Below are 22656 nucleotides of genomic sequence, written 5' to 3'. Positions count from 1 at the left end.
GAGCCGGCCCGTTTCTCTCTGTGTGTGTGTGTGTGTGTGTGTGTGTGTGTGTGTGTGTGTGTGTGTGTGTTGTTGTTGTTGTTGTTGTTGTTGTTGTTGTTGTTGTTGTTGTTGTTGGGGTGGGGGAAGTGGTTCGGAGGGACGCGGCCAAGGCCGGCACCTCGCCTGGCCGGGGTGTGTGGACGTGTTTGTGCTCGCCCCCCCCCCCGAAATCTCGCCGACTCCCCAGACGCAGAAATAAGGAGGAAGGCAGGCCAGGCAGATGAGGCTGCAAACTTTTATTCATCATCATCATCATCACAGGGAGGCGAGGTGAGGAGGTCGTGGAGAGGGGGCTGCCCTTGAGGCAGGGGCCCGATCCGAGCCGGCCGCTAAGGCAGCCTGCACTTCCATCCGCCGCCTCCGCCGCCGGGCGACACCCGCAGCTCCTTGCAGCCCTTCACGGGGGGGAAGTGGCTGCTCTGGAGGCTGACGTGCAGGTGCCTCGCGCCGCTTCGGTAGGGGGTCAAGTGGAGCCGGACGACGGCCTCAGCCCGGGCGGCGAGGGAGCCCAACCTGGGGAGGCCAAGGCGGGAGCTTCAGTGTCCGCGAGAGGCCCTCCCTCCCTGGGCCTGGCTCTCCCCCCCCCTCACTCCCGCTCCCCGGCCGCCCCTGGGGCCGCCGCCGCCGCCTCCATCATGCCGGGGTCACCTGGGGCGACCCACTGGCTGCCCTCTCGGAGGCGCCTCCCCGCCCGGCGGTCCGGGGACGGAGACTCCCTTCCGGCGGCAGAGTGGGCGCCCCTCGCGAACCCCCATCCCACCCCCACCCCGCCCGCCCCGCGTCGCCCCCGGGACTCACGGGATCTGGACCTGGTCCCGGACTAGCCCGCCGCCTTCCACCACTAAAAGGCAGCCGCTCACGGGTTCGGGCAGCGGGTTGGCGAACTCGATCTGGAGCGGGAGGGCCTGGTTCAGCACCACGGGGGCCAGCACCTGCAAGGAGGAGGAGGAGGAGGAGGCGGCCAGAGGGGGGGGCTGCGGTCAGGGGGGCGTCCGGGCCCAGAGGGGACCAGGCTAGGCCCCCGCCGCCGCCGCCCCCCCCGCCTGCCCACCGGCCCGGCTGCCTACGTGGATCTCCAGCGGAGGGCTGGCCAGGGTGACGGTCTTCTCCGCCAGGGTCTTCTGCCCGGAGGACTTCTCCTCGCCCACGGCCACCACCCGGAGCTGCTTGTCCTCGCCCAGCTCCCTGCCGTACTGCCTGTAAGGGATCCGCCACCGGAGGCGCTTCTCTGCGGGGAGCGTGGGAGGGGGGGGAGAGAGAAGGCGGCCGGGGGGGGGGGGAGGCCGTGAGAGACGGGCCTGGCCCCTGGCCCCTCGCCCCCCGCCGCCTCCCGGGTCCCCGCCCGCCTCCGGCCCGCCTTCCTTACCTTGGCCAGGGGCAAAGGAGACGTCCAGCGCCTCCCGCCAGAAGGGCGCCAGCGGCCTCCCGTCGTGCAGCACCGCCTGGGCGCTGAGGCGCAGCTGGACCTCCCTGTAGGCCGAGGCCCGGTTGCGGGCCAGCAGGGTCAGCTGGATGTCCTCGCCCACCTCGGGGCTCTCCGCCAGCTGGATCTGCAGGGAGAGCTGGGCCGCGACGGGAGGCACCACCGGGCCGGGCGCGGCAGGAAGGCCTCCCGCCCGCGGGGTCCGCCAGGTGCCCTGCGGCTGCTTCAGGGAGACAGCCTTCTGGAAGACCCGCCGTTCCTCCGGGGACCCTGTGGGGAGAGAAGGGAGGGCTGGAGGTGGGGCGGGGGCGGGAAGGCTGCTCGTCCACCCCCCAGATTTGGCCGCAAAGGCCTCGGGGTGCGCGGCTTGAGCCCGAGGGGCCTGACCTTCCGGGGCCTTGTAAGCGCTGGTGATGTCTTCTCGCCGGTCGCTCCCGACGGCCTTGGTGCTGATGCGCGCCCCGACGGCGCCGGTGTCCCACTCGAGCTTCTCCTTCCCGAACCCGGAGAGCAGCCACACCACGCGGTCGGCGTTCACCATGGAGAAGGCGAAGGCGGTGTCGTAGGGGAGGTTCACGTCGCCCTCGCGGATGGCGCGGACGGAGGCTGGCCCGCAGCAGTACAGCCCTGGCGGGAGAAAAGGGGGCGGCGGCGGGTGGGCGGGCGGGCGCGCGCCTCAAGGCCGAGCTCACGTCGGCCGGGCCCTCGGCAGGGCGCGGAGGGGCGCGGGGCGAGGGGGGAATAGGGCGATTACCGCGGCTCCGCTCCTGGGGCGTTGCGTCCACCACCTGCCACCCGCCGCAGCCCAGCGGCAGGTCTCTCCGGGCCATCCAGCACTCGTCCCACACGTGGAAGTTCCTGCGGGAGAGGTAGGCGCCGCTCAGGGGGCGGGGCGGGATGGGGTGGGGGCTGCTGGTCAACGCCCCACCCGCCTCGCCCCGGCAGGAGTTGGACCGGGAGGAAGCTGCCTGCGGTCCTGCAAAGCGCCCCAGGCACGGACGTGGCGGGAGAGGCTAGTCTCTCTCACACGCACAAAGCGGGCTCTGGCGGACAGGTGCGGGGAAAGGATCCCAGACCGAAGGGGAGGCTGGGGGTGGGGTGAGCGAGGCTGCAAACTGGAAAGTCTCCCCCTCCCCACTGCCAAGCAGAGCTGGGCCCCTGGGGTGGGTGCCCGGGTCGCCATGGCTCGGGGGCAGGGCAGCTCCTCCTCCCCCCCAGAGGGCGCCGGCCGGGGCGGGCCGAGCCGAGCCGAGCTCACCAGATGCTGTCCTTGCGCCCGGCGGGCACAAGCCGCCCCGTGCCATCATAGTAGACGTCGACGACCAGGTTCCCGTCCTTCTCGTGCGCCGAGTCGAAGTTCGTCACCACTCGAGTTGGGATCCCCAGGCACCGCATCACTGGGCGGGTGGGGGAGAGGGAGGGGTAACTGCCAGCTGCTGGAGGGAGCAGGGGGAAGGGATGCTCTCCCCCCCCCCCGCGCTTCAGTCTGTGCGGGAATTAGGGGCAGGGAGCAGGCGGGGGGCGCCTGGCTGGGTGGATGCCTGGCGGAGGCCTTCTGCTTGCCCCGATGCTGCCAGGCTCCGGCGCCCCCCCCCCCCGAAGAGTCTGCCAGCCACGCACCTGAAGGCGGGCAGGGCACGCATCTGCACCGGAGGGGATGGTCGCGGGGAGGCAGGGTGAGGTGGGAGCTGAGCCACTCACAGCTCCCCACCCCGGGAGGCGCCCCTCCCCCTGTTCCTGCACAACAGCAGGCAAAGACTTGGGTCGTTCACCCCCACTAGACCGGATCTGTCCCTCTGTTCTCCGGGAATCTCCCCGGTTTGGAGCCGCTCCTCTCGGCGGGAGCATCGCTTCCCCCTCCCCTGCTCGCGCGCTCGCGCTTTCCACACCGGCCTTCCCTCCTTCACAGCCTCGGCGCCGCCGAGTGTGCGGAACAATCCTCGCCTTTGTAGGTGACCCTCCCCCCCCGCAACGCCCCGCACGCATGCAGGCCTCCCCTGCGACCCCGGGGGTCTCTACCTGTGCACAACACGGCGGCAAAGACCCAGCACTGCCCGTACTTGACGGGACGGCCGCCGGTGCGCTCCCACTGGCGCAGGATGGCGACGCTGCCGCTCCACTCGGTCGGGCGGACGCCGCCCGCATAGTCCTCGCCCCAGTTCCCTAGGAGGACGCCGCTGTCGTCGTTGCTGTTGATCTGCAAAGAAGCGGGAGGAGAGGGGAGGGGGCGGGGGGCGGGGGGGGGGCGCCAGGAAGCGGCAAAGCTGCAGAGCCGTTTTCTGCCCGAGGGATGGGGGGCGGGGAACGGCCGCTGCCCGTTCGCTCACCTGCCTGGTGCTCCCTGGCAACGGCCGCCTCCGGGTGCCCTTCCCAGCGCCCAACCCCGGGAACTTTCTCCCGCCGCCGTCACCCCCTCCCAGGGCTCGTCTTCCCCCCCCCCCCAGTTCTGGGCGGCAGGGCCGGCTCTTACCATAGCGCTCATCACGCGGCTGATGTAGACGGGGCTCCCGCGCAAAGAGCTGTCCTTGGCCGGATCCTGCTGGAAGTTCAGGCTCCGATCCAGCACTTTCAAACAGATATCCAAGATGCCATCCTCAAACTGCAGCCGGAGAGGGGGGAGAGAAGGAGGGGAAGGAGCCGTCCTGCCGCTTCCACCGGCCGCGGCCCCCGCCCCGGCCCCCGAGCGGCCCCTTGCTGCAGTCGGGTCTTTCGGTCTGGATGAGGCCCCGTGGGAAGGCGTGCAGCCCTTCGCCCGGATGGGGAGGGGGGACGGCGCAGCCGGAGGAACGGGGCTGCAGGGAGAGGGAGGGGGGAGCTGCTGCAGGACGCCCCTCCTCATGGGGGGGGGCAGAGAAGAACACCACTCGTGTGTGTGCGTGTGTGTTGGGGTGGTGGGGAAGTGGCCAGGGGCACTAGTGGAGGGTAGGGGTGGGGGTGGAAATACCTGCCCGTAGTTCCAGGCCATCGGGGAGATCCAGTTCTTGTTCCCCTGGTAGATGACGCCGTGCTCATTCAGGACGTACTCCTCCCTCTCCGCCTCGCCCTCCAGGTACACGTCGTCCTCTGAGCGGGGGGGGGGAGTGGGGGAGAGCTGACTTGGAGGGCCGGGCTGCGCCTCCCCCCACCCGCCCTCCGTCCTCGGGGACCCTGGGAACCGGCCTACACTTAGCAAACGTCTAGTCTCCAACTCCCCTGAGGCACCTACTAGTTCCCCTTCTACTCTATTCTTCCCGGGGGGGGGGGCTCATCTAAAGTACTGTGCTTGGTTCTGGACACCCCACTTGAACAAGGATGCTGACAAAGTGGAACATGTTCAGAGGAGGGCGACAAGGATGAGGATCGGGGGGGGGGGGGGCTGGAAACCAAGCCTTAGGAGGAAAGGCTGAAAGAATGGGGCCTGTTTAGCCTTGAGAAAAGAAGGCGGAGGGGTGACAGGATCGCACTTTTCATATACTTGAAAGGCTGTCCTACAAAGGAGGGTCAGCATCTCTTCTCCATCATCCCAGCCTGCAGGACAAGCAACCATGGGCTCAAGTGACGGGAAGCCCGATTTAGGCTGAATATCAGTACAGTACAAAGAAAAAAACCACTTTCTAGCTGCTAGAGCAGTAAGACAGTGGAACCCATAACGGGGGGGGGGAGAGAGAGAGGAGGCGTTGAGCGCTCCAACATTGAAGGCGTCCAAGAGAATATTCAGAGAACCCTCTGTCTGATCTGCTTTCATCTGGATTCCCGCCTTGGGCAGGAGGGGGTTGGACCCTGTGGCCTTAGAAGCCCCTCCCAACTCCATCCTTCTAGGATTCTATGAGGTTTCCTGTGAGGGGAAAAAGCTGCCCTCCCGAGCCCCCTGGGCCCCACTGATCCCCTGTGTTGGGGAGACCCTGTGTTGCTCCTGTGGCCCCATTGATTCCAGCCTCTCCTTGCTTGGGCCCTGGGTCACGCACGGCAGGGCCAGGAACCCAGGAGTAGCCTCCCAACCCCCCCCAACGCTTCCCCCCCCCCCAGTGCCTGTCTTGGGTCTCCTTCTGGGAGAAAAGGCAGGAGAGACGTGAAAGAAACAACATAAAACAAGCTGGCACAGCAGCAGTCCAGCTCCCCCCCCCACGCTTTGTCTCTCTCACACACACACAAACACACCCAGGCACACCCAGGCACATCCCCGCACACCCCTTTTCAGCCGCCTCCAATTCCAGGTAGGGGGCAGATTGTCTACCTGGGCACCAAGGGTTGAAAAGCAGGACGAAGTCTCCCAGGAGGTAGGAGGATGAGGCCCCGTCAGAGTCCAGGCGCATCTTCAGCTGGTAGTGCCCGACGGGAGCCCTGGCGGGGGCCAGCACAGCCACTTCCTTGGATTGGGAGGTGTTGCGGGTGGGGACCGCCCTCCAAGTGTGCCCTGGGTCCAGGCGGCCTGGCTCCACTTGGAAGACAGCGCGCGTGACCGCCTGGGGCTCTGGCCAGTACCCTGATTGGGGGGGGCAGGAAAGAGAAGCGTTGAGCAAGGGATGGAGGATCTCGGGCAGACCTACCTTTGGTTGGGCACAACTCCTGCATGCGGGGGGGGGAGAGCAGCTCACAGTCCGTGGGTGAGGAGGAGGCAGAGATGGCCCAAGGAACAGGCAGCCTCCCCACTCCAGTCAAGAACACCATGTCCTGTCATCCACCCCCCCCACACACACCCCAGAGCCTCAAAAAGGGTCTGTGCCCTCGCCATGTTCCTCAACTGCAAACCAAATCTCAGCTCTCTGCAGGAAAGGAAAAGCAGACCCTTCCTCAAGAGACCCCCGCCCAGTCTCCAGTGAGGGAAGGAAAAGCAGGGGAAGGAGGGACACCCCCCCCGCCTGCAGTTACATCATTTCTGCTGCCAGACGGAACTTCCCTTTAAGAACTTGATTGATTGGTTGGTTGATTGATTGATATACAGCCCTATTAGTGTGAAACACTACTCTGGGTGGTTTACAACAACAAATGAAACACACAATATTAAATAGTGATTACACTAATAATAATAATAATAATAATAATAATAATAATAATAATAATAATAATAATAATAATAATAATAATAATAATAATAAGAAGAAGAAGAAGAAGAAGAAGAAGAAGAAGAAGAAGAAGAAGAAGAAGAAGAAGAAGAAGAAGAAGAAGAAGAAGTTTCTGAATAGTGGCAAGACAGGGAGGGAGTGAAACATAAAAATCAAAGGAGACAAAGAAGTCGAGCTCTTCAGGGAACTTGGGAGATGCTGGGGGGGCCACCCCCACCCCACCCCATTTACTCCTTCTGCAGGCTAAGCATCCGTTGCTCCCGCATTTTCCAAAGATGCAGCCCTCTTAGCCTCTCTCAGTCTCTTGTAATAATAAATGTAGCCGGGGGGGGGGAGGGCGTAGGGAGAGCGCTACTTGCATGGGACTCATGTGGACCCTGGGCAGGATCAGTGCAGCCTTAACAGGAATCGAGTGGACTGGGAGTCAATTCTGCAGGACCAGATTTTGACTATCCTTCTTTCTAGTCCCTCAGATGCCATCCATTTGAAGACTGAATACAATAAATAAAAATGTACCATCTCAATGCTGGAGACATAAAAAAGAAAAAGGGACCTATATGCATATGTGGTGGAGGTGTGACATAAGAAAGAAAGGATGGGCACTTGTTTCTAAAGAAATTAGAGGAATTTTTGGATATAATATTCAGATATCTCAAATGATTGGCTTATTAAATATAATTAAGAATGACCACATTAAAAAGAACAGAAAGAGTTAATTATTATAATGGTCACAGGAACAAGACTAATGTTTGCAAAGAATTGGAAAAGTGATAAGCAAATTAATCTTGAAGATTGGTACAAGGAAATGTAGAGTTTAGCGATTAATGATAAACTAACATGTGAAATAAGAGTAAGAAGGGAAATGACAAAATATAATGAGTTTAAAGAGGTATGGAATTTGTATCTGAAACATGTCTTTGTGAAAGGGAAAAGTCCTAAGCCAGCAGAAGAATCAGTGTATTTTTTTGGGTGGAATGGGGTGAAAAGGGATTAAAAGGATATTTTGGTTACCTAGTCCCAAGCGTGAGGGTGGCACAGGAGGGGAATTATAGGTTTATTGTATGAATATGTATACACATTTTATGTTAGTGTTGCCATTATTAATTTTCTTTAATGAATTTTTTTTAAAAAAGATGTCACCCATTTGGCTCTCTTGATTGCCAGTCACCCTAAATTGTTGACAGTTCAAAATTAAGCATGCTGTAGCAAAGTCTGCATCCCGTCTATTAGCATTTATATTGCGCCTGCCCTCCCAAAAGCTCAAGGCGAGGTTCATATATGAAAACGAAGCACATTCCAAAAAAGCATTTCCGTCTGGGAAGGAATTAGCATGCAACTACGGGGCAAACAGGCCAACCTATTATGGTCCCTGCTGACCTGATGTACCTACGTACCTACCTGCCTGCAGGCTGCCCCCCCCCCCAGGCTCTCCTGGTTGAGCAGGAGTGGGGATGGGGGGGCAGGATACTCCTGACAAGGAGCATGACCACAGAAAATGAGAGGGAGAGAGAGCCCATGGCCTTGTGACTGAAAGGAGGGGAGGCAGGGACCTCATCGGAGGGACAATGGGGGGCAGGGAGTAGTGGGTCCAGACCAGGGGGGGAACTACACACAGCCAAAGCCCCTCACGCCACAATCCCCAACCCACAGACACCACACCTGCTCACCTGTCTCTGCAATCAGGTAAATGGAGTCCTGGCCGGGCTGGTATCCCCTGGCATTGAAGTGAAGGGTGATGGCAAAGACCTGACCCCTTCGCACAACCAGCCGCTGGTCACCCATCTCAGCGGTGTGATGCTCCAGGTTGTTCCTGGGATTCTGCCAGTCGACGAACTCCAGCTGCAGGGCTGAAGAAGGATGGGACAGGGACCCCCCCCCCCTCGGCCCCACATGGCCACAGGGCAGGACGGGGGGAGGGGGGACAGAGGTTGGCTTCAGTTGGCAGAACGTGGCTCTCCATTCCCCTGGTTCCCTGCCTGGCCCCTTCTCCACCCCACAAGTGGCCACCCGGCCACCGACCCGCCTGCAGCTCTATGCTCAGGTCAGAGGCTCCCCTGCTGGATCCCCACCCCCACCCCCCTCGCCCCCCCCTCCGCTGCCTGCCGTTAGGTAGCATCAGGGCAAGCCTCACCTCCAGCCATGGTCTTGCTGCTCTCAAGCGCCTCTCCTTCCAAATGCCTCCGGGTGCATCTGCTCCTTCTTCTTGGCTGGCAGGAGCCAGGGAGGCGGAGGTGGGGCTGGTGTCAGCCTCCTTGGCATGACCCTATTATTCACCTCCCAGTTCTGTCACTTACCAGCCTTCCTGGCACAGCAGCCAATTGGGTGTGGGTGGGAAGCGCTCTTGCTGACAGAGAGAGAGAGAGAGACCATGGATTGCACTTCCCTCATGATGCTGGGCTGTCTTCCAGCCTCCCTCCCCAGACCCTGCCATCCACTAGCCAAAGCCCAGAACACCTTTGCTGGCCAGGCCCAGCCGACAGGGCACAGAGTCCATCCTCCCCCCCCCCCCACACAAACACCTTGTTTCTGAACAAAGGAGGAGGTCAAAGGGCCAGAGCAGGGAGGCCAAATGTGTGTGTGGGGGGGGGAGAGAGGAGTTCCCTCGGGGCCACCTGGGTCTGCAACACAGCCTTGCCATCAAGCAGCGAAGACCTTCTGCACACCCCTTCTGCTCATTCCCTTTCGGCAGCCCTGTTGCCAGCAAGGTGTGCCATCAGTGAAACCATGTGGGACCCAAGCCCTAGCAGGAAGATCAGTAGCCACGGCCGATGGACTCTTCTTCCTGCCCAGCTGCCGAAAAGGATCCACCCCTCCCCTTCCCACAGCCCTGGGCTGCCAAGGGATGTGATGGGCCAAGGTGTCCCCCCAGGAGGCTGGGCCTGGTGGTCTGGACACCTCTTGTTCCTGTGGCCATCGCCAGCTTCTCTGCCTTGCCGGGAGACATCGAAAGGACACATCCCTGTGAAGCTATCAGACACCCCCGCCCCCCCCGGGGATGGCACAAAGGCCTGGCAGGCTCAGCCCTTTGGGATGAGGGCAGCGAACAGGCCCGGCCCAGCCCACACAGACTTTCCTCTTGTCTGCTTCTGGGGAGGAGGCCACAACGCCCCGTGAGCAGCCAGCCAGCCAGCCAGCCTTGCTTTCTCTGGACTTGGCAACACATTTGTTTGTGTGCTTTTGCATCCATATTTTGTTGCTGAGAATCCTGCTCAGTAATATTTGGAAGCCTAAGGAAAAGAGGAGAAAGCCCTCAAAACAGGAAATGTTGTGTCATGAATGCATGAAGAGGCTCCTTTCCAGGTTTCACCCAAGAGGCATTTTTAATGCCAACAAAATCTTATCTGGAGGGCCAAAGAAGGCACAACACAGCTAGAACCAGCAAAGAGGGAAGATGCCAACACCCGGTTCGCCCATTGTACCAGCCCCAGCTCCTGTCCTCCTCACCCGACAGGGGACATCGGATCCCAGAGCAAGCAGCATCAACAGAGAGAGAAGCAGCAACCTTTCTTCCATGTATTCCACCGACTGGAAAGAGATGGAAGTCATCAAATATTAAAGAGGTGGAGGGATTTAATTGGTCCCTTCCTACTTCTCTTGGCCATAAGAAACTGGGCCCCGAGGAGGGAGCATTTTTTTCTGATGGGACTGGGGCTGGGGTCTCATAGTCCCAAAGGGGTCACCCTCTGTGACTGCAGGACCCCCCTGGGAGCTTTACGTGCCTCTGCACGCCCCCCCCCCGCCCAGCCCAAGGGAACTGGACTGTTGGAAGGAGAGCCTCTGGGTGTAAGAAGGGAGGGGTCACGGTTAGGGCTGCAGCTGAGGATCACCTGGGTTAGGAGAATCTTCCAGAGCATCTCCTTCCTGCCCATAAATGCCTGGCAGGGGCTTCTGGAAGTGAGAGCAGGCTGCCCTTGGCTTCACGGGCTCTCCTCTTTCATTCTATTGTTGCCCCAAAGAGAGTGGAGATTTGCCGCCTTCCCTTTTGTGACTCTCCGTTTTCTGCTGTCTTCCAAAGCAAAGCAAAAAGTAAAGCGTGCTGCTTATATACCGCCCCATCGCGCTTCAAGCACTCTCTGGGTGGTTTACAAATTAATTATGCAGGTTATACATTCCCCCCCCCCAGCGAGCTGGGTACTCATTTTACCGACCTCAGAAGGATAGAAGGCTGAGTCAACCTTGAGCCAGCTACCTGGGATTTGAACCCCAGGTCGTGAGCACAGTTTTAGCTGCAGTACAGCGGTTTAACCACTGCGCCACGAGGCTCTAATAGGCTGTCAATATCTGTGACTCCTTCCCACTCCACTCCTAGCCACATGCTCTTTCTCCATGAGGCATGGTCACTTCTCTCTATCAAATATATTTTCTAAATAAACTGAATAGCCTTTTGCTTTAAACTTAGCCTCTGCACAGTTTGTTGCTCCACATAATAGAAAAACAGAGTGCGTTTAAAGCAGGGGTGTCCAACCTTTCACCTTCCCTGGGCCACATTAGAAGATGAAAATTTGGTTTTGGCCGCACATAAATTTGGTTTGGGCTGCATGGGGGGCAGCCCCGCTCCAAGTGTGCTTACCGGCAGCTGCGATCTCAGACAGCAGAGGCTGCCAGCTTCGACTCCGGCGGCGTTATGGGGCCAGGAGGGGGGTCCACCTATTGACGGGGACAGTGCAATGCAGTCACGCAGGCCCCCCCTCACTTCCCCTCCCACTCCTTCCTTCCTTCCCTCTCACCCCCCCCCCCCACTGTTGTGATGTGCCCCGGCCGCATTCCGGCTGCAAGCACTGGCAGTGTAACGTGAAACTTTGGAATTTCTTTAAAAATAAAAAATTGCACTTGGCCACATTACGAGCCGACCTGGGCCGCATGCGGCTCATGGGCCGCAGGTTGGACAAGCCTGGTTTAAAGGGTGACCGGGAACACTGTTGCTGTTTACGCTGCTAACAAAGGAGACCAGGTAATAGAGCACTCCCAAACATATTTAATCACCCAAATCAAAAATTACAACAGATTTGCCATGGGGAATAAGGTTGAGAACCTCTTTCTGCTTCCAGTACAGAAAGCTCTTGGAAGAGACAAGAACTCTTTGTGATCAATAAGCGGTTGATTTCTCATCAGGGATATTGCCAATCAAGGAGAGAATGCAGATGATTTTTTTTTTGAAAAACAAATTGCAAAAATTTCCAAGAGATACGATGTAATCGTGATGGGAGATTTCAATTACCTTGATATCTGTTGGGAGACAAATTCTGCCAAGTATGGTCCTTCCAAGATATGTCTGGCTTATGCGGCTGACAATTTTCTCCTACAAAAAGCGGAGAAAGAAACTAGAGGATTTGCTACCCTTGACTTGATTCTGAGCAATAGAGATGACTTGGTGAAGGAAGTGGCAGTAAGGGGAACGCGGGGCGAGAGTGACAATGTTCTACTACAGTTATCGATCTCATAGGAAACCAAAGGAAAATGTAGCCACACACATATGCTGCATTTTTAAAAAGCCAATTTTAATGAACTCAGAATAAGGATGTGTAAGGCCCCCAGCAGGAGATCCTATCAAGAAAAGGAGTCCAGGAAAGGTAGACTTTTTAAAAAAATTATTTCATTAAACAAACATCTAACCTAAACAACATAAACCTAACACCACAATAAAATACAATTACATAATACACCTGTGCCACCTTCACCCCCAGGGTGAAAATAACATCCTCTATTTCTTTATCAGTAATTAACTGGTCCATTTTATTTTTATCATTATCTGATAGTTTTTTATTAAAATTATTTTATATAATTTTCAATTTTCATTATAGAAGGATTTTACTAGTATATAAAGTTTTATAAAATATTTGAAATGCTTCCAATTTCTCCTTAATTTTTTACATCTTTTCCCATTCAAATCTTGAATTATTCCTATATTATCTTTAATTTTTTTATATAAGACACTTTAGCTAATAACTTGGAGCTCCTATTACTAAAGTCAAAAAATTCTCTTTTTTAATACATTAGATTTCTTTGCACCTTTTCCAGATGACTCCCTTCCTTCCTCTTTGCTTGTAATTCTATTACAGCTTTCTTATTTCTAGTTCTTATTACTGTTCTTTCTGTTTCCCTTATATTATCTTCTAAATCCTGTATTCTTCCCCCCCAACTGTTTTTTTATTTTATAAGATGCTTTATATACATGCCCTCTTTTCATAGACTTCATAGTTTCCCAGATTATCTTAGGTTGCCCTCCTCCCTACTCATTTATTTCCCATGTCTCTTCTAAGTTTTTTTTTTAAAGTTTCAAACAGGTTTGGGTACCAAAAGATATTTGTATCAATTTGCCACTTCCTTATAATCATATTTAATCATCACTTCCACATTCACTCTGGCATGATCCAATATCTGAATGACTTCAATAGCTGTGTCATTCACCCTTGGCAGTAAATCTTTAGAGACAAATATATAATCTGTTCTTGAATATGTATTATGTACCTGTAAGTAGAAGGAGAACTTTCTTTCTTCACCCTTTAATTCTCTCCAAACATCTTTCAAATCTGTTTTGTTAATTAGTCTATTTAATATTGTACATTTAATCTTCCCTTCCCCAATTTGCAATTTTGATTTATCCTTCTTCCTATCCATTACCATATTAAAATATCCTGCTACTATCATGTAACCTTTCCTCAGTTTATCCATCCTTCTTAATATATTTTCAAAAAATTCTTCCTGTCTCTCATTGAGTGCATAAACATTCACAAGCGTAAAGTCTTCTCCTTTTAATTTACCTTGCAAAATCAAATATCTGCCTCGAATATCCTTTTCTAGTTTTTCAATTTTAAATTCACATTTTTATATTAATATTGCTACTCCCTGAGATTTTGAAGTCCCAAATGATTTTTCATAAATTTGAATCCCTTTGCCTTTCAATTCATTAAAACCCTCCTTTTTAAAAAATGAGTTTCTTGTAAGAATACAATATCCGTATTACTTTTATTCAGTACATTTTTTATCCTAGCCCTCTTCCTATACATGCCATTTTTTGTTGTTGCTTTTTTTGGTTGTGCCTTTAGAATTTCCTTTTCTAAGGAAATGGAAGTTTCTGAAGGGTGGAAGTTTCTGAAAAAGGAAATTCTAAAGGCACAACTACAAACAATTCCAACAAGGAAAAAAAAAGGTGAGAGGCAGCCAAAAAGGCCAGTGTGGCTTCACAAAAAGCTGAGAGAGGATCTGAAAACAAACAAGCAAACAAACAAACAAAGGGCAGGTATAGGAAGTGGGAAGGAGGCCAGGCCACCAAGGAAGAGGCAGACAGACCAGTAGCAAGAAAATGCAGGGATGGTATGAGGAAGGCAGCTTTTAAGGCAGTGATCTTTTCATAGAGGCAAATATTTTGGCTTGGTCTCATTCCGTTCCTTGTGAAGACTATTTCACTCTACTTTTACAGAGATCCAACCATCCCTGCCTTAACGCTGGCAGCTTCACCCTTCCTGTCAGGGCAGGAGTGTCCGTGTTCAAAGAGAATGTCCTTTGCATCCGAAACACCAGCAGAGGCCCTCCAGGAAGCATCGCCGGCAGGACAAGAGGAGAACGAAACCCGCTTAAGGATGCAGACACTTCATTTCTCATGTTGTTACCAGTCCTGTTGTACATCAGCTTGCAGAAAACTCTCACACTCCTTGACTCCTTTGCGTTGCATTTTTCAGGAACATCTGAAGAGCCTTGGAAATGGCTCAGGCTTGGAGCAGGCCTCTCCCTGGCCCCCTGTTCTATTCCCACAGTAGCCGGCCCAAAGGGAAGCCCCAGAGCTTCCCCTTGGGGACACCAGCGGGGCCATGGGCTCCCTCCTGCCGTGATCTTGCTGCAGGCGTCGACCAGGGCAACCGAGGGGAATGAGACTGTCGGGACTGAGCCCTGGAGAGCCGCCCAAGGCGGCAGGCAAGGCTACGGCTGCTGGCAGGTAGTTCCCTAGCTTACCTGGGCACGCGAAGCCTCCGCCCGTTCCTCTTCAGTCCATGGCTGTTGCAGAGTTTTGATGTTCTAGTCCAATCTGCTTGAGTGTTGCAACACTGGGGGAATCTGGGAGGCCTAATGTCTCTAGAAACTGGCCAATCTTTTGTTTCTGGTTTAGTCTGTATGAACCCTCTGCCTCCTTTCAGCTAATATGTTGGGCAAAAAAACCCTCCCCCAATCTTTGATTTCTACCTCTTTTGTAGGTTCCCTTTCTCTTGATGCGGGGGCTCAGGGTGGCTCAGAATATTAAAAAAAAGTAGAATTATAAGTACAATAAGTTATGCATTAGAAAGGTATTAAACCATAACAATAATTAAAATAAATTAAATGATTTAAAACCTTTAAAACTTTTAAAACAAACATACCACACTAAAAACCTGCATGCAGGACTCAGTTATGAAAGATGGGTCTTCACCAGTCAGTGGAAGGATAAAAGGGAGGGACGGGAGGGAGCCCACCTAATCTCCGTGGCAGCTCCCAGGCTACCGAAGGCTCTTCCCTCAGGAGATCAGGATGGGCCCTTCCCTTTGATCCTTCCGAAAAAAAGTGAAAGACCTATCTATTCAAGCAGGCTTTAAACAATTATAACTGAATCCCTGAACCTAATTTTGCAGATAATTTTGATCTTTTCCACCTTGCACTGTGTTGCTGTTCATCCAAAAGACCCAATTAATAAAAATCATTAGAGTTAACTGCTTGAAGATATACAGTATTTCACCATCTATCATTGTGGTACAGTGCTCATTTTAAATATGTAGAGAAAAATCTTAATCATCCAAAGCTGATGCACTTAATATGTTGCACTGTACTTCAGGAAGAAATAACACATCACTTAAAATATTTTCATTTATTTCATCAGGCAGTTCACATTGCTAAAAGCCAGTCCTTTTTCTTTCATTTTTCATGGAATAACCATTAGCATCTTGAATAACTCCACTGGATTATTCATCTAGATTATAAAGAAATCTTTTTAATGTGTACAATGACTGGTACATCGTGAGTCAATGATCTAGCAATCTGACCTTAACAGCCGTGCACCTTTAAAGCCCCTGAAGTTGAAGAGCAGCTTCTCTTTCGACTGAGAGAAAATCAGAGATATTAACTCTGGATGTTTCCCAAAAAATGCCTTACTGTGATCAAGATCCGTTTCCCCTCTTTCTTTTTCTGATCAACTTTCATCAGTAATCTCAGGGGAGAAAGAACAACTCTTTCTCTTCAGCCAGACATGAGGTGTGTTTGGTTAAAAAAAAAATGTGGAGACAGGGAGCAAGAAAAATCACAACCACTTTGAAAAACAACAAAGCCTAAAAATATTTGCTAGTTATCTGTCTGTTTCTCTGGTCTCAGGGTTCTTAACTTGTTGCAGAGTTTTTTGCTTCACGGAAGTACAGAGACCCACAGAGATGAACAGCTACAAGTTCACATTAAGTCCAAGCCACCCCCCCCCCCCCCCACAGATGCAGGAATACAAATCAAAGGAGATCTGCCAGCTGGTTGCCTCCGGCTTCCTCTTGAAGGCCTCTTGAGGTCATTGATTCCATTGTTGTACTGCTCTAAGCCTTAGCAAGTTTTTCCTGACATTCAGCCTAAATCTGGCCTCCTGTAACTTGAGTCCATTATTACATGTCCTCCACTCTGGGATGACTGAGAACAGATCCTGCCCCTCCTCTGAATGACAAGCTTTCTTTCAAGTATTTGAAAAGTGCTCTCCTAGCTCCTCTTAGTCTTCTTATCTCAAGGCTAAACATGCCCATTTCTTTCAAGGCTTGGTTTCCAGCCCCCTGATCATCATCCTCCCCGCCCTCCTCTGAACTTGTTCCAATTTGTCAGCATCCTTCTTGAAGTGCAGCATCCAGAACTGGACACAGTACTTCAAGAAGTACAATCCATGCAGAACAGAGGGGAACTTGTACCTCATGGGATTTGGAGACTATGCTTCTGTCAATGCAGCCTAAAATAGCATTTGCCCTTTTTGCAGCCACATCATGCTTTTGGCTTACGTATGTTCAGCTTGTGATCTATAACATTTCCAAGATCCTTCTCACTTGTAGTACTCACCTTGTAGCTGTGTGTTTCATTTCTTTTTCCTAGATGCAGTACTTCACACTTATCCCTGTTAAATTTCATTCTGCTGTTTTCCATTCAGTTCTTAAGCCTGTAAAGATTATTTTGAATTTTCTTTCTGTTTTAGCCATTCCACCCAATTTTGTGTCTTCTGCAAATCTGATTAGGATTCCTTGCACTCCGTGATCCAGGTTATCAATGCTGCCTTGCAGCAGACCATTCTTTTGAGACCTTCCTAGCCTAGTTTGCTCTTGAAAGTCAATGAAAAAAAAAATCTGTGGTTTTGCAAAAGGGTGTGTTTTACTGTAGTTATCCTATAATCCTTGGTAAGATTACAGAATCTTTGCAGCATCACTTCATGATGAACAAAATAGCAGGTGGCTGAGAGGTCAACAGAGGCTGGCCTTTGTTGGGACCTGGAAGGTGTGTGAAGGGTGTGAACACATTTGGGCATCCCATACCTGGAAGCTGAGTCATGGCGGCTGGATTTCTTTCTTCTTAGGCTGAAACATTTCACTACTCACCCAAGTATCTTCTTCAGTTACTTGGATGAGTAGCAAAACGTTTCAGCCCAACAAGAAAGAAGTCCAGTGGGCATGACTCAACTTCCAGATAACCTCACCCGGAGGACTGAGAATCTTCACAGATATTTGTGAAGGAGGGAGGGAGAAAGGAAGGAAGGAAGGAAGGAAGGAAGGAAGGAAGGAAGGAAGGAAGGAAGGAAGGAAGGAAGGAAGGAAGGAAGGAAGGAAGGAAGGAAGGAAGGAAGGAAGGAAGGGTGAGGGGGAGTCCCTGTTTTGTGTAGGGGAAGAGCCAGAGCTATCCTCACAGACTCTGTGCACTCAAGAGTAGCTTGCTCAAGGATCGGGTGGGTAATAAAGGACATTCACATCAGGGCTGACCTGTCCTGTGACCTTTTCATGACAATCCCACCTAATTTTTGTCTGGCCTTTGTCCTTTCCCAGTTCTCCCAGAGGAACCTGTTTCTACAAATGGCAAAATGCCATTTCAATTCGTAGATGGAATGACGCAGGCTAGGAAGAAAGGCAGCAGAGGCAGTCTGCAGACCTCAGGTGATGCAAGGGTGCAGGTGTTTTGATTTATTTATTGGCTTTCCTCTGATCTTTCTACTCACTACTCTCCCTCTTCTTTCTGACCCCTCTGTCTGAAACGGGTGGCGTTGTGGCCACAATGTAGACTTTGATGATTTAAGCAGCAACGTTTTTACAAGGAAGGATTAATCCTAAAGACAAGAGCCTGCTTTCCTTCATCTGTTTTGCTTTCTCTTTGCCCACTTCTCACAGCGACACGTGAATGCTGGATTTAACATCACAGATGCTGTGGTTCTGCCACATCACCCCATTTACACCTCGGGGCCCTTTGCTCGCCTTCATGAAACACACCGATGCTCTTGACTCCCTTCATTCATGCACACTCCGCCGAAGGCAGCACCACCTCTCTAACGGGGGCCTCCCCTGGCAGCCCATCTCAGCGGGTAGCGCCCTGCCGGAAGAGAAGACAGGGCAGCTTGGGCCCGGCTTGTCTCCCCTTTGGGTGATGAAGGAACTGCTGGACAGGGCGGAGACCCGGCAGTGGGGCCGGGTTCGAAGTGGGACGGCTCTAGGACGAAGAAAGAGGAGGAACACCAAGGACAGGGGGCAACCCGGCGGAGGCCCCTCTGCCCCACATTTCTGAACAGGATAACTGGAGACCGATGACTGGATCTGTAACAAGTATGGAATTCATACTTGGAATATGTGTTTTCGAAGGGGAAAGGCTATAGGGCAGCAGAAGAATCAGTGTACTTTTGGAGAGGAATGGGGTGAAAAAGACAGAGATGGATGGAGAGTGTCATTGAAGCGACCAACATGAATTTGACCAGACTCTGGGATGCCGTGGAAGACAGGAGGGCCGGGCGTGCTCTGGTCCATGGGGTCACGAAGAGTCGGATGCGACTTAATGACTAAACAACAAGAAGTCCCAAGGGTGACGGTGGCACGGGTGGGGAAATATTTATTGTGTATTTTAGTTTTATTTCTGTTATTTGTAATTTCCTTTTATCATTAATTAAAAAGAAAAAATCTGAAGCCAATCTCTTGTTCTGGAGGGGAACCACGGGCGGCCCCTCTGGTCTCTACCGCCACCTGCTGGAGAGCTTATGCCTGGCGGGCCCTTGCTGGTGGGGGCAGGGAGCTACCCATGAAAAGAGGAGCCCCCTCCCAAAAGGGGAATTCTGCACAAAAATCCAGCCCAAACAAGCCCTCTAGAAGTGGAGCGGTCTTGACTTGAGCTTGTCACGCTTCCAGCAGCACATCGTGAAAAGACCAGGTGGGCTGGAAAAGGCAGTAGAAGTAGTAGCGAGCAAGGTGGAAAGCAGCAGGAAAAGAGGAGGAATGAAGGTGGGATGGATGGACTCCATAAAGAAGGCCCAGCAAAAGCAGAGCAGGCCCAGGAGGTGGGGGAAGCCACTTCTGGAGGCCACTCCTTCAGAAGGTCACCATGGGATGTAGGCTGTGAGGCCATCCATGACAGCAACAAGAGGAAGAGGAAGCCAGCTTGATGATCCAGCTGGATTACCTGGCAGTCCCAAACTGGGCTGGCCCGTCCTTTCCCCCCCCACCCGAAAAATCTCCTGGGAGCTCCATCCGCCCTGCAGCAGAGAAGGCCATTACAGAGCCCTGGGGGTTCATCCAAAGGCCTTCCTGGGAAGGGTGTTTCCCTGAAGGCATGGGTGGGGGGCAAGGCAGCAGCCTAGCCCTTTCCTGCGTGCAACCGCACCCCCCGACCTCCGCAGGCGAGTTCTGCTGGTTCTCCATTTGCTTCTCTCTGCAGGACCCCACCCCCCACGACCGCCAACCCTCTTGCCAAAGCCTGCTGGGTTTGTCTGGTGCTGCTGCCACCAAGGCTGAGCCACCCCATCCCACATCAGCGCTTCCACCCTTTGTGGAATTCAGTGTTTTCTTTAGTGGGCTGGGCAGTTCTGTGGCCCTGCCAACCCGGCAGCCGGTTTATGCTCATGAAACCTGAGTTGGGATCTTCCCAGCAAGAAAACTGGAGAGGAACTCAGGCATTCCCTGAACCACAGAAGACACCAAGGCCACGCCGGCGCTATCAGGGGCTGCCCTGGCAGAGTCCACTGGTCAAGGGGCAGTGTGGAGGGGACCACAGATGGCCTCTGTGGGCAGAGAACCCAACTGGCCCACCTTTTTCTCCCTAAGCCCATGTTTGGTACATAGTTGATGTCACCCCGGCTCCTTGCGGCCACACCGACCCACCCACCCATGTGGGCAGGCACAAACACATGTTGTGGCACACAGCTCTGCTCTCACCTGTCCGTCACAGCTGGGCAGGGGCCGAGGGTGGTGCAGAAGGGGGAGGAGCTGGATTATATAAGGGGTGTGTGTGTGTGTGATGTGTGAAGAGAGTTTTGGAGAGTTTGAAGAGATGAGATAAATTGTTTGAGAGAGTGAGATAGATCTGTGAGAGTTAGTCAGTGAGGGAAAAGTCTGTGTGAGGTACATTAATTGAGAAACTTGATTTACAACCTGATTTACTACCTGTGATTCACTCCTTTTTATTTTGTCAAATCAATAAACACAGTTTTTGTTTTAAAAGAAACACTTGTCCTTTTTGAGTATTAAGGATAGGTTGGTGGCAGCAGTTTGAAGAAGAGCAGTGAGCACTCTGGGAGGCCTGAGTTGGCAGAGGCTTCAGAGCGGCCGGCTAGTCATGTATATCTTTGTTTTTTAAGGAGAGAGCTGGGCATGCCCTCCCTAGGCAACCTTTGCTCGTTTCCCACTGCCAGGTGCTGATGCCAAGCCTAGAACCAGCACCCACCATCCGCCCCACTCCCCGAGATTCAGGGGGAGAGCAGAAATTGGGCCCCCCCAAGAGAGGGAGTTGGCTGCTGGAAGAGTGCTTTGGTCCTGCTGAGACCAGCCACGCATGCACACGCATGCACACTAGGAGCCCATGCTTCCTCCTGCTGCAGCTTAATGTGGTAAACTGCACTAGAGTAGGCCCTTTACATGAGCAGATGAACCAAGGATCTGCTGAAGAATGGCTGGAGCCCAGCGGAAAGCAAAACAGGCTGTTGGGGGGGGGGCAATGCAGGCAGGCGGATTTGCCCTGTCTCTCTGCTTCTTTGCTTGTCCTTGGCCCCCTGTGGTGGCCCAGAGCAGGGAAGAGGAAGAGGAAGAAAAAGGAGGTGGAGGTGGATGCCCGGGGGGCGGGGGGGGCTCCTTTGGCCCTCCAGCAGTGCACAGGCTTGCAATGACAGGGGGAGGCAAGAGCAGTGGAGGTGGCTTCCCTCGTCCTCCTGGGCCAGGGCTCGGCTCCCACGCCAGCTCAGCTACTTTGCGTGAGCCCTTTTGCATTTTGTTGGCTTGCAAAGAGTCTTTGCAAAGGAGCTGTTCAAACTGGGTGAGCAGGTGTTAAGATATGGGGTTCAAAGTCAGCAAGTGTAAAGTAATGCTGATTCCAGGGCGGTTCCCACCTTCTCATCTTTCCGGAGGAGTCGCCTGCCGTCTTGAGTCTCCGGCAAAAGCCACAAAGCTGATCAGGCTTTGTTGCTGTGCTTGTGGGACGTCGCTCACCAATGCTTCAGGTGCCTCTGATGGCCTGCATATCGTGGAAGCGTCTGCCCAAAGCAGCCTCGAAGGTGCCACGAGCCCCTCCCCCACTTCCACTCTAAGGAGACACTGGTGGGCCCCCAGCTGGCGGGGGCTGATCAAGGGAGGCATCCCTGGGAGGAGGCGTCAGGGGGGCCGAGCAGGCATCCCACCCACTGCTGCTAGAAGGGCAAATTAGAAAAGGGGCAAGGGATCCAGGATCTGCCCCATTGGACAGGCCTTCCTGAGGCTCCCCACGGCCTCATCCTCCTTTGGAGAAGGACTGGGGGAGGGCTGGCTTTTGGACCAGAAAGGCTTTTCCCTAGGAAAGGAATAAAAAAATTAATTTGCTAGGTCTTTTGCACAAATCCATAGTGCAAACCTCTCCTTGCTATTGTGTACAGTTGTGATCAAGGGAGGGGAGCAAGTCCCCTACAGCAGGATGATGAGTGAGTCACAATGTCTGGGGCTCTTTCGCTGTTTACGGGGAGAGGGAAGCAACAAGCAACACAAGGGAGCTGCAAAGGAGATGGCTGGTCTCGGACAAGTGGTCGGAGGAGTTGTTCTCCCTGCTCTCATAAATAATAAAATCCCAACAAAGTCAAGGACTGAGGGCAGAGAAAAGGAAGGTCTTCCTGGAATTCACTGCCATAAGATGTAGGGCCATTCAGCTTGGATGGTTAGAGCAGCGGAGAAGGTGCGTGGTGGCTGTGTGCCAATCGAGTCGCCCCCGACGCACGGTGACCCCATGAAGGAGCCATCTCCGAAACGTTCTGTCCTCAAAAGCCCCACTCAGCTCTTGTAGACTCGAGAGGCTTTTATTTTAGGGAGTCAGTCCATCTCATGTTATTTGGCCTTCCTCTTTTCCTGTTCCTTTCTGCCTTTCCCAGCATGAGGGTCTTTTCCAGAGAATCCAGACTTCTCACGTTGTGCTCAAAGTAGGACAGCCTCAGTTTCAACTTTTTTTCCCCTCCAGAGATATCTGATCCTGGACCCACTTGTTTGTCTTTCGGGCAGTCCAGGATATCCACAAAGGTCTCCTCCAGCCCCACATTCCCAATGAATCAGTTCTCTCCCCCGCCAACTCCGGTCAGCTTTCTAAACTGTCCAGCTTTCACACCCACACCTAGTGACTGGGAACGCAAGATTGTGGATGGTCTTGGTCTCCCCTTGATGATCTTTTCTAATTCCTTGCGGCTCTTCCAAGTCTTCTTGGTCTTCCGATTGCTGGGCAGTGCTCTACATTTGATTTAATGATTGAACCAAGGCATACAAAAATCTCTAACTATTTCAGTTTCTTCGCTGCCAACCTTGAAGTTGCGACGTTCTTCTCTAATCATGATTTTGGACTTAGCTTTCGGCAGCAATCCTTCTTTGGCACTCTCTTCTTTCACTTTTGCTAAAAGTTGTTTCAAGTCCTTGCTGCTTTCTGGCAGTAAGATGGTGCTATCTGCACATCTTAAATTATTGAGGGTAGTTTCATGGAAAT

The 22656-nt window shown here is 53.2% G+C and overlaps 1 protein-coding gene across 1 annotated transcript; it reads right to left on the bottom strand.

Moving 5' to 3' along the window:
• Positions 1–263: 263 nt before the first annotated feature.
• Positions 264–8374, bottom strand: TGM5 (transglutaminase 5). The gene is made up of 12 exons (XM_072996528.2): positions 8175–8374; positions 5679–5927; positions 4410–4528; positions 3936–4064; positions 3485–3662; positions 2724–2862; positions 2220–2323; positions 1853–2092; positions 1409–1735; positions 1110–1270; positions 841–974; positions 264–555 (listed from the first exon to the last, which is right to left on the bottom strand). The coding sequence occupies exons 1-12, from the start codon at positions 8287–8289 to the stop codon at positions 372–374; spliced, it is 2079 nt and encodes a 692-aa protein (XP_072852629.2). The 5' UTR covers positions 8290–8374; the 3' UTR covers positions 264–371.
• Positions 8375–22656: the final 14282 nt, after the last annotated feature.

This window comes from Pogona vitticeps, chromosome 4 (assembly GCF_051106095.1).
Source record: "Pogona vitticeps strain Pit_001003342236 chromosome 4, PviZW2.1, whole genome shotgun sequence".
Classification (NCBI taxonomy): Eukaryota; Metazoa; Chordata; class Lepidosauria; order Squamata; family Agamidae; genus Pogona; species Pogona vitticeps.
Note: the sequence above shows the minus strand (reverse complement) of the source record. Positions and strands in the feature narration are given on the sequence as shown.

Excerpts from the sequence above, each read along its gene's own strand:
- TGM5 (XM_072996528.2), bottom strand. The coding sequence starts at position 8,289 with ATGGGTGACCAGCGGCTGGTTGTGCGAAGGGGTCAGGTCTTTGCCATC. Across the intron at positions 5,928-8,174 it reads TTACCTGATTGCAGAGACAG|GGTACTGGCCAGAGCCCCAG; the intron begins GTGAGCAGGTGT and ends CCCCCCAATCAG. Across the intron at positions 1,736-1,852 it reads CGCTTACAAGGCCCCGGAAG|GGTCCCCGGAGGAACGGCGG; the intron begins GTCAGGCCCCTC and ends CTCTCCCCACAG.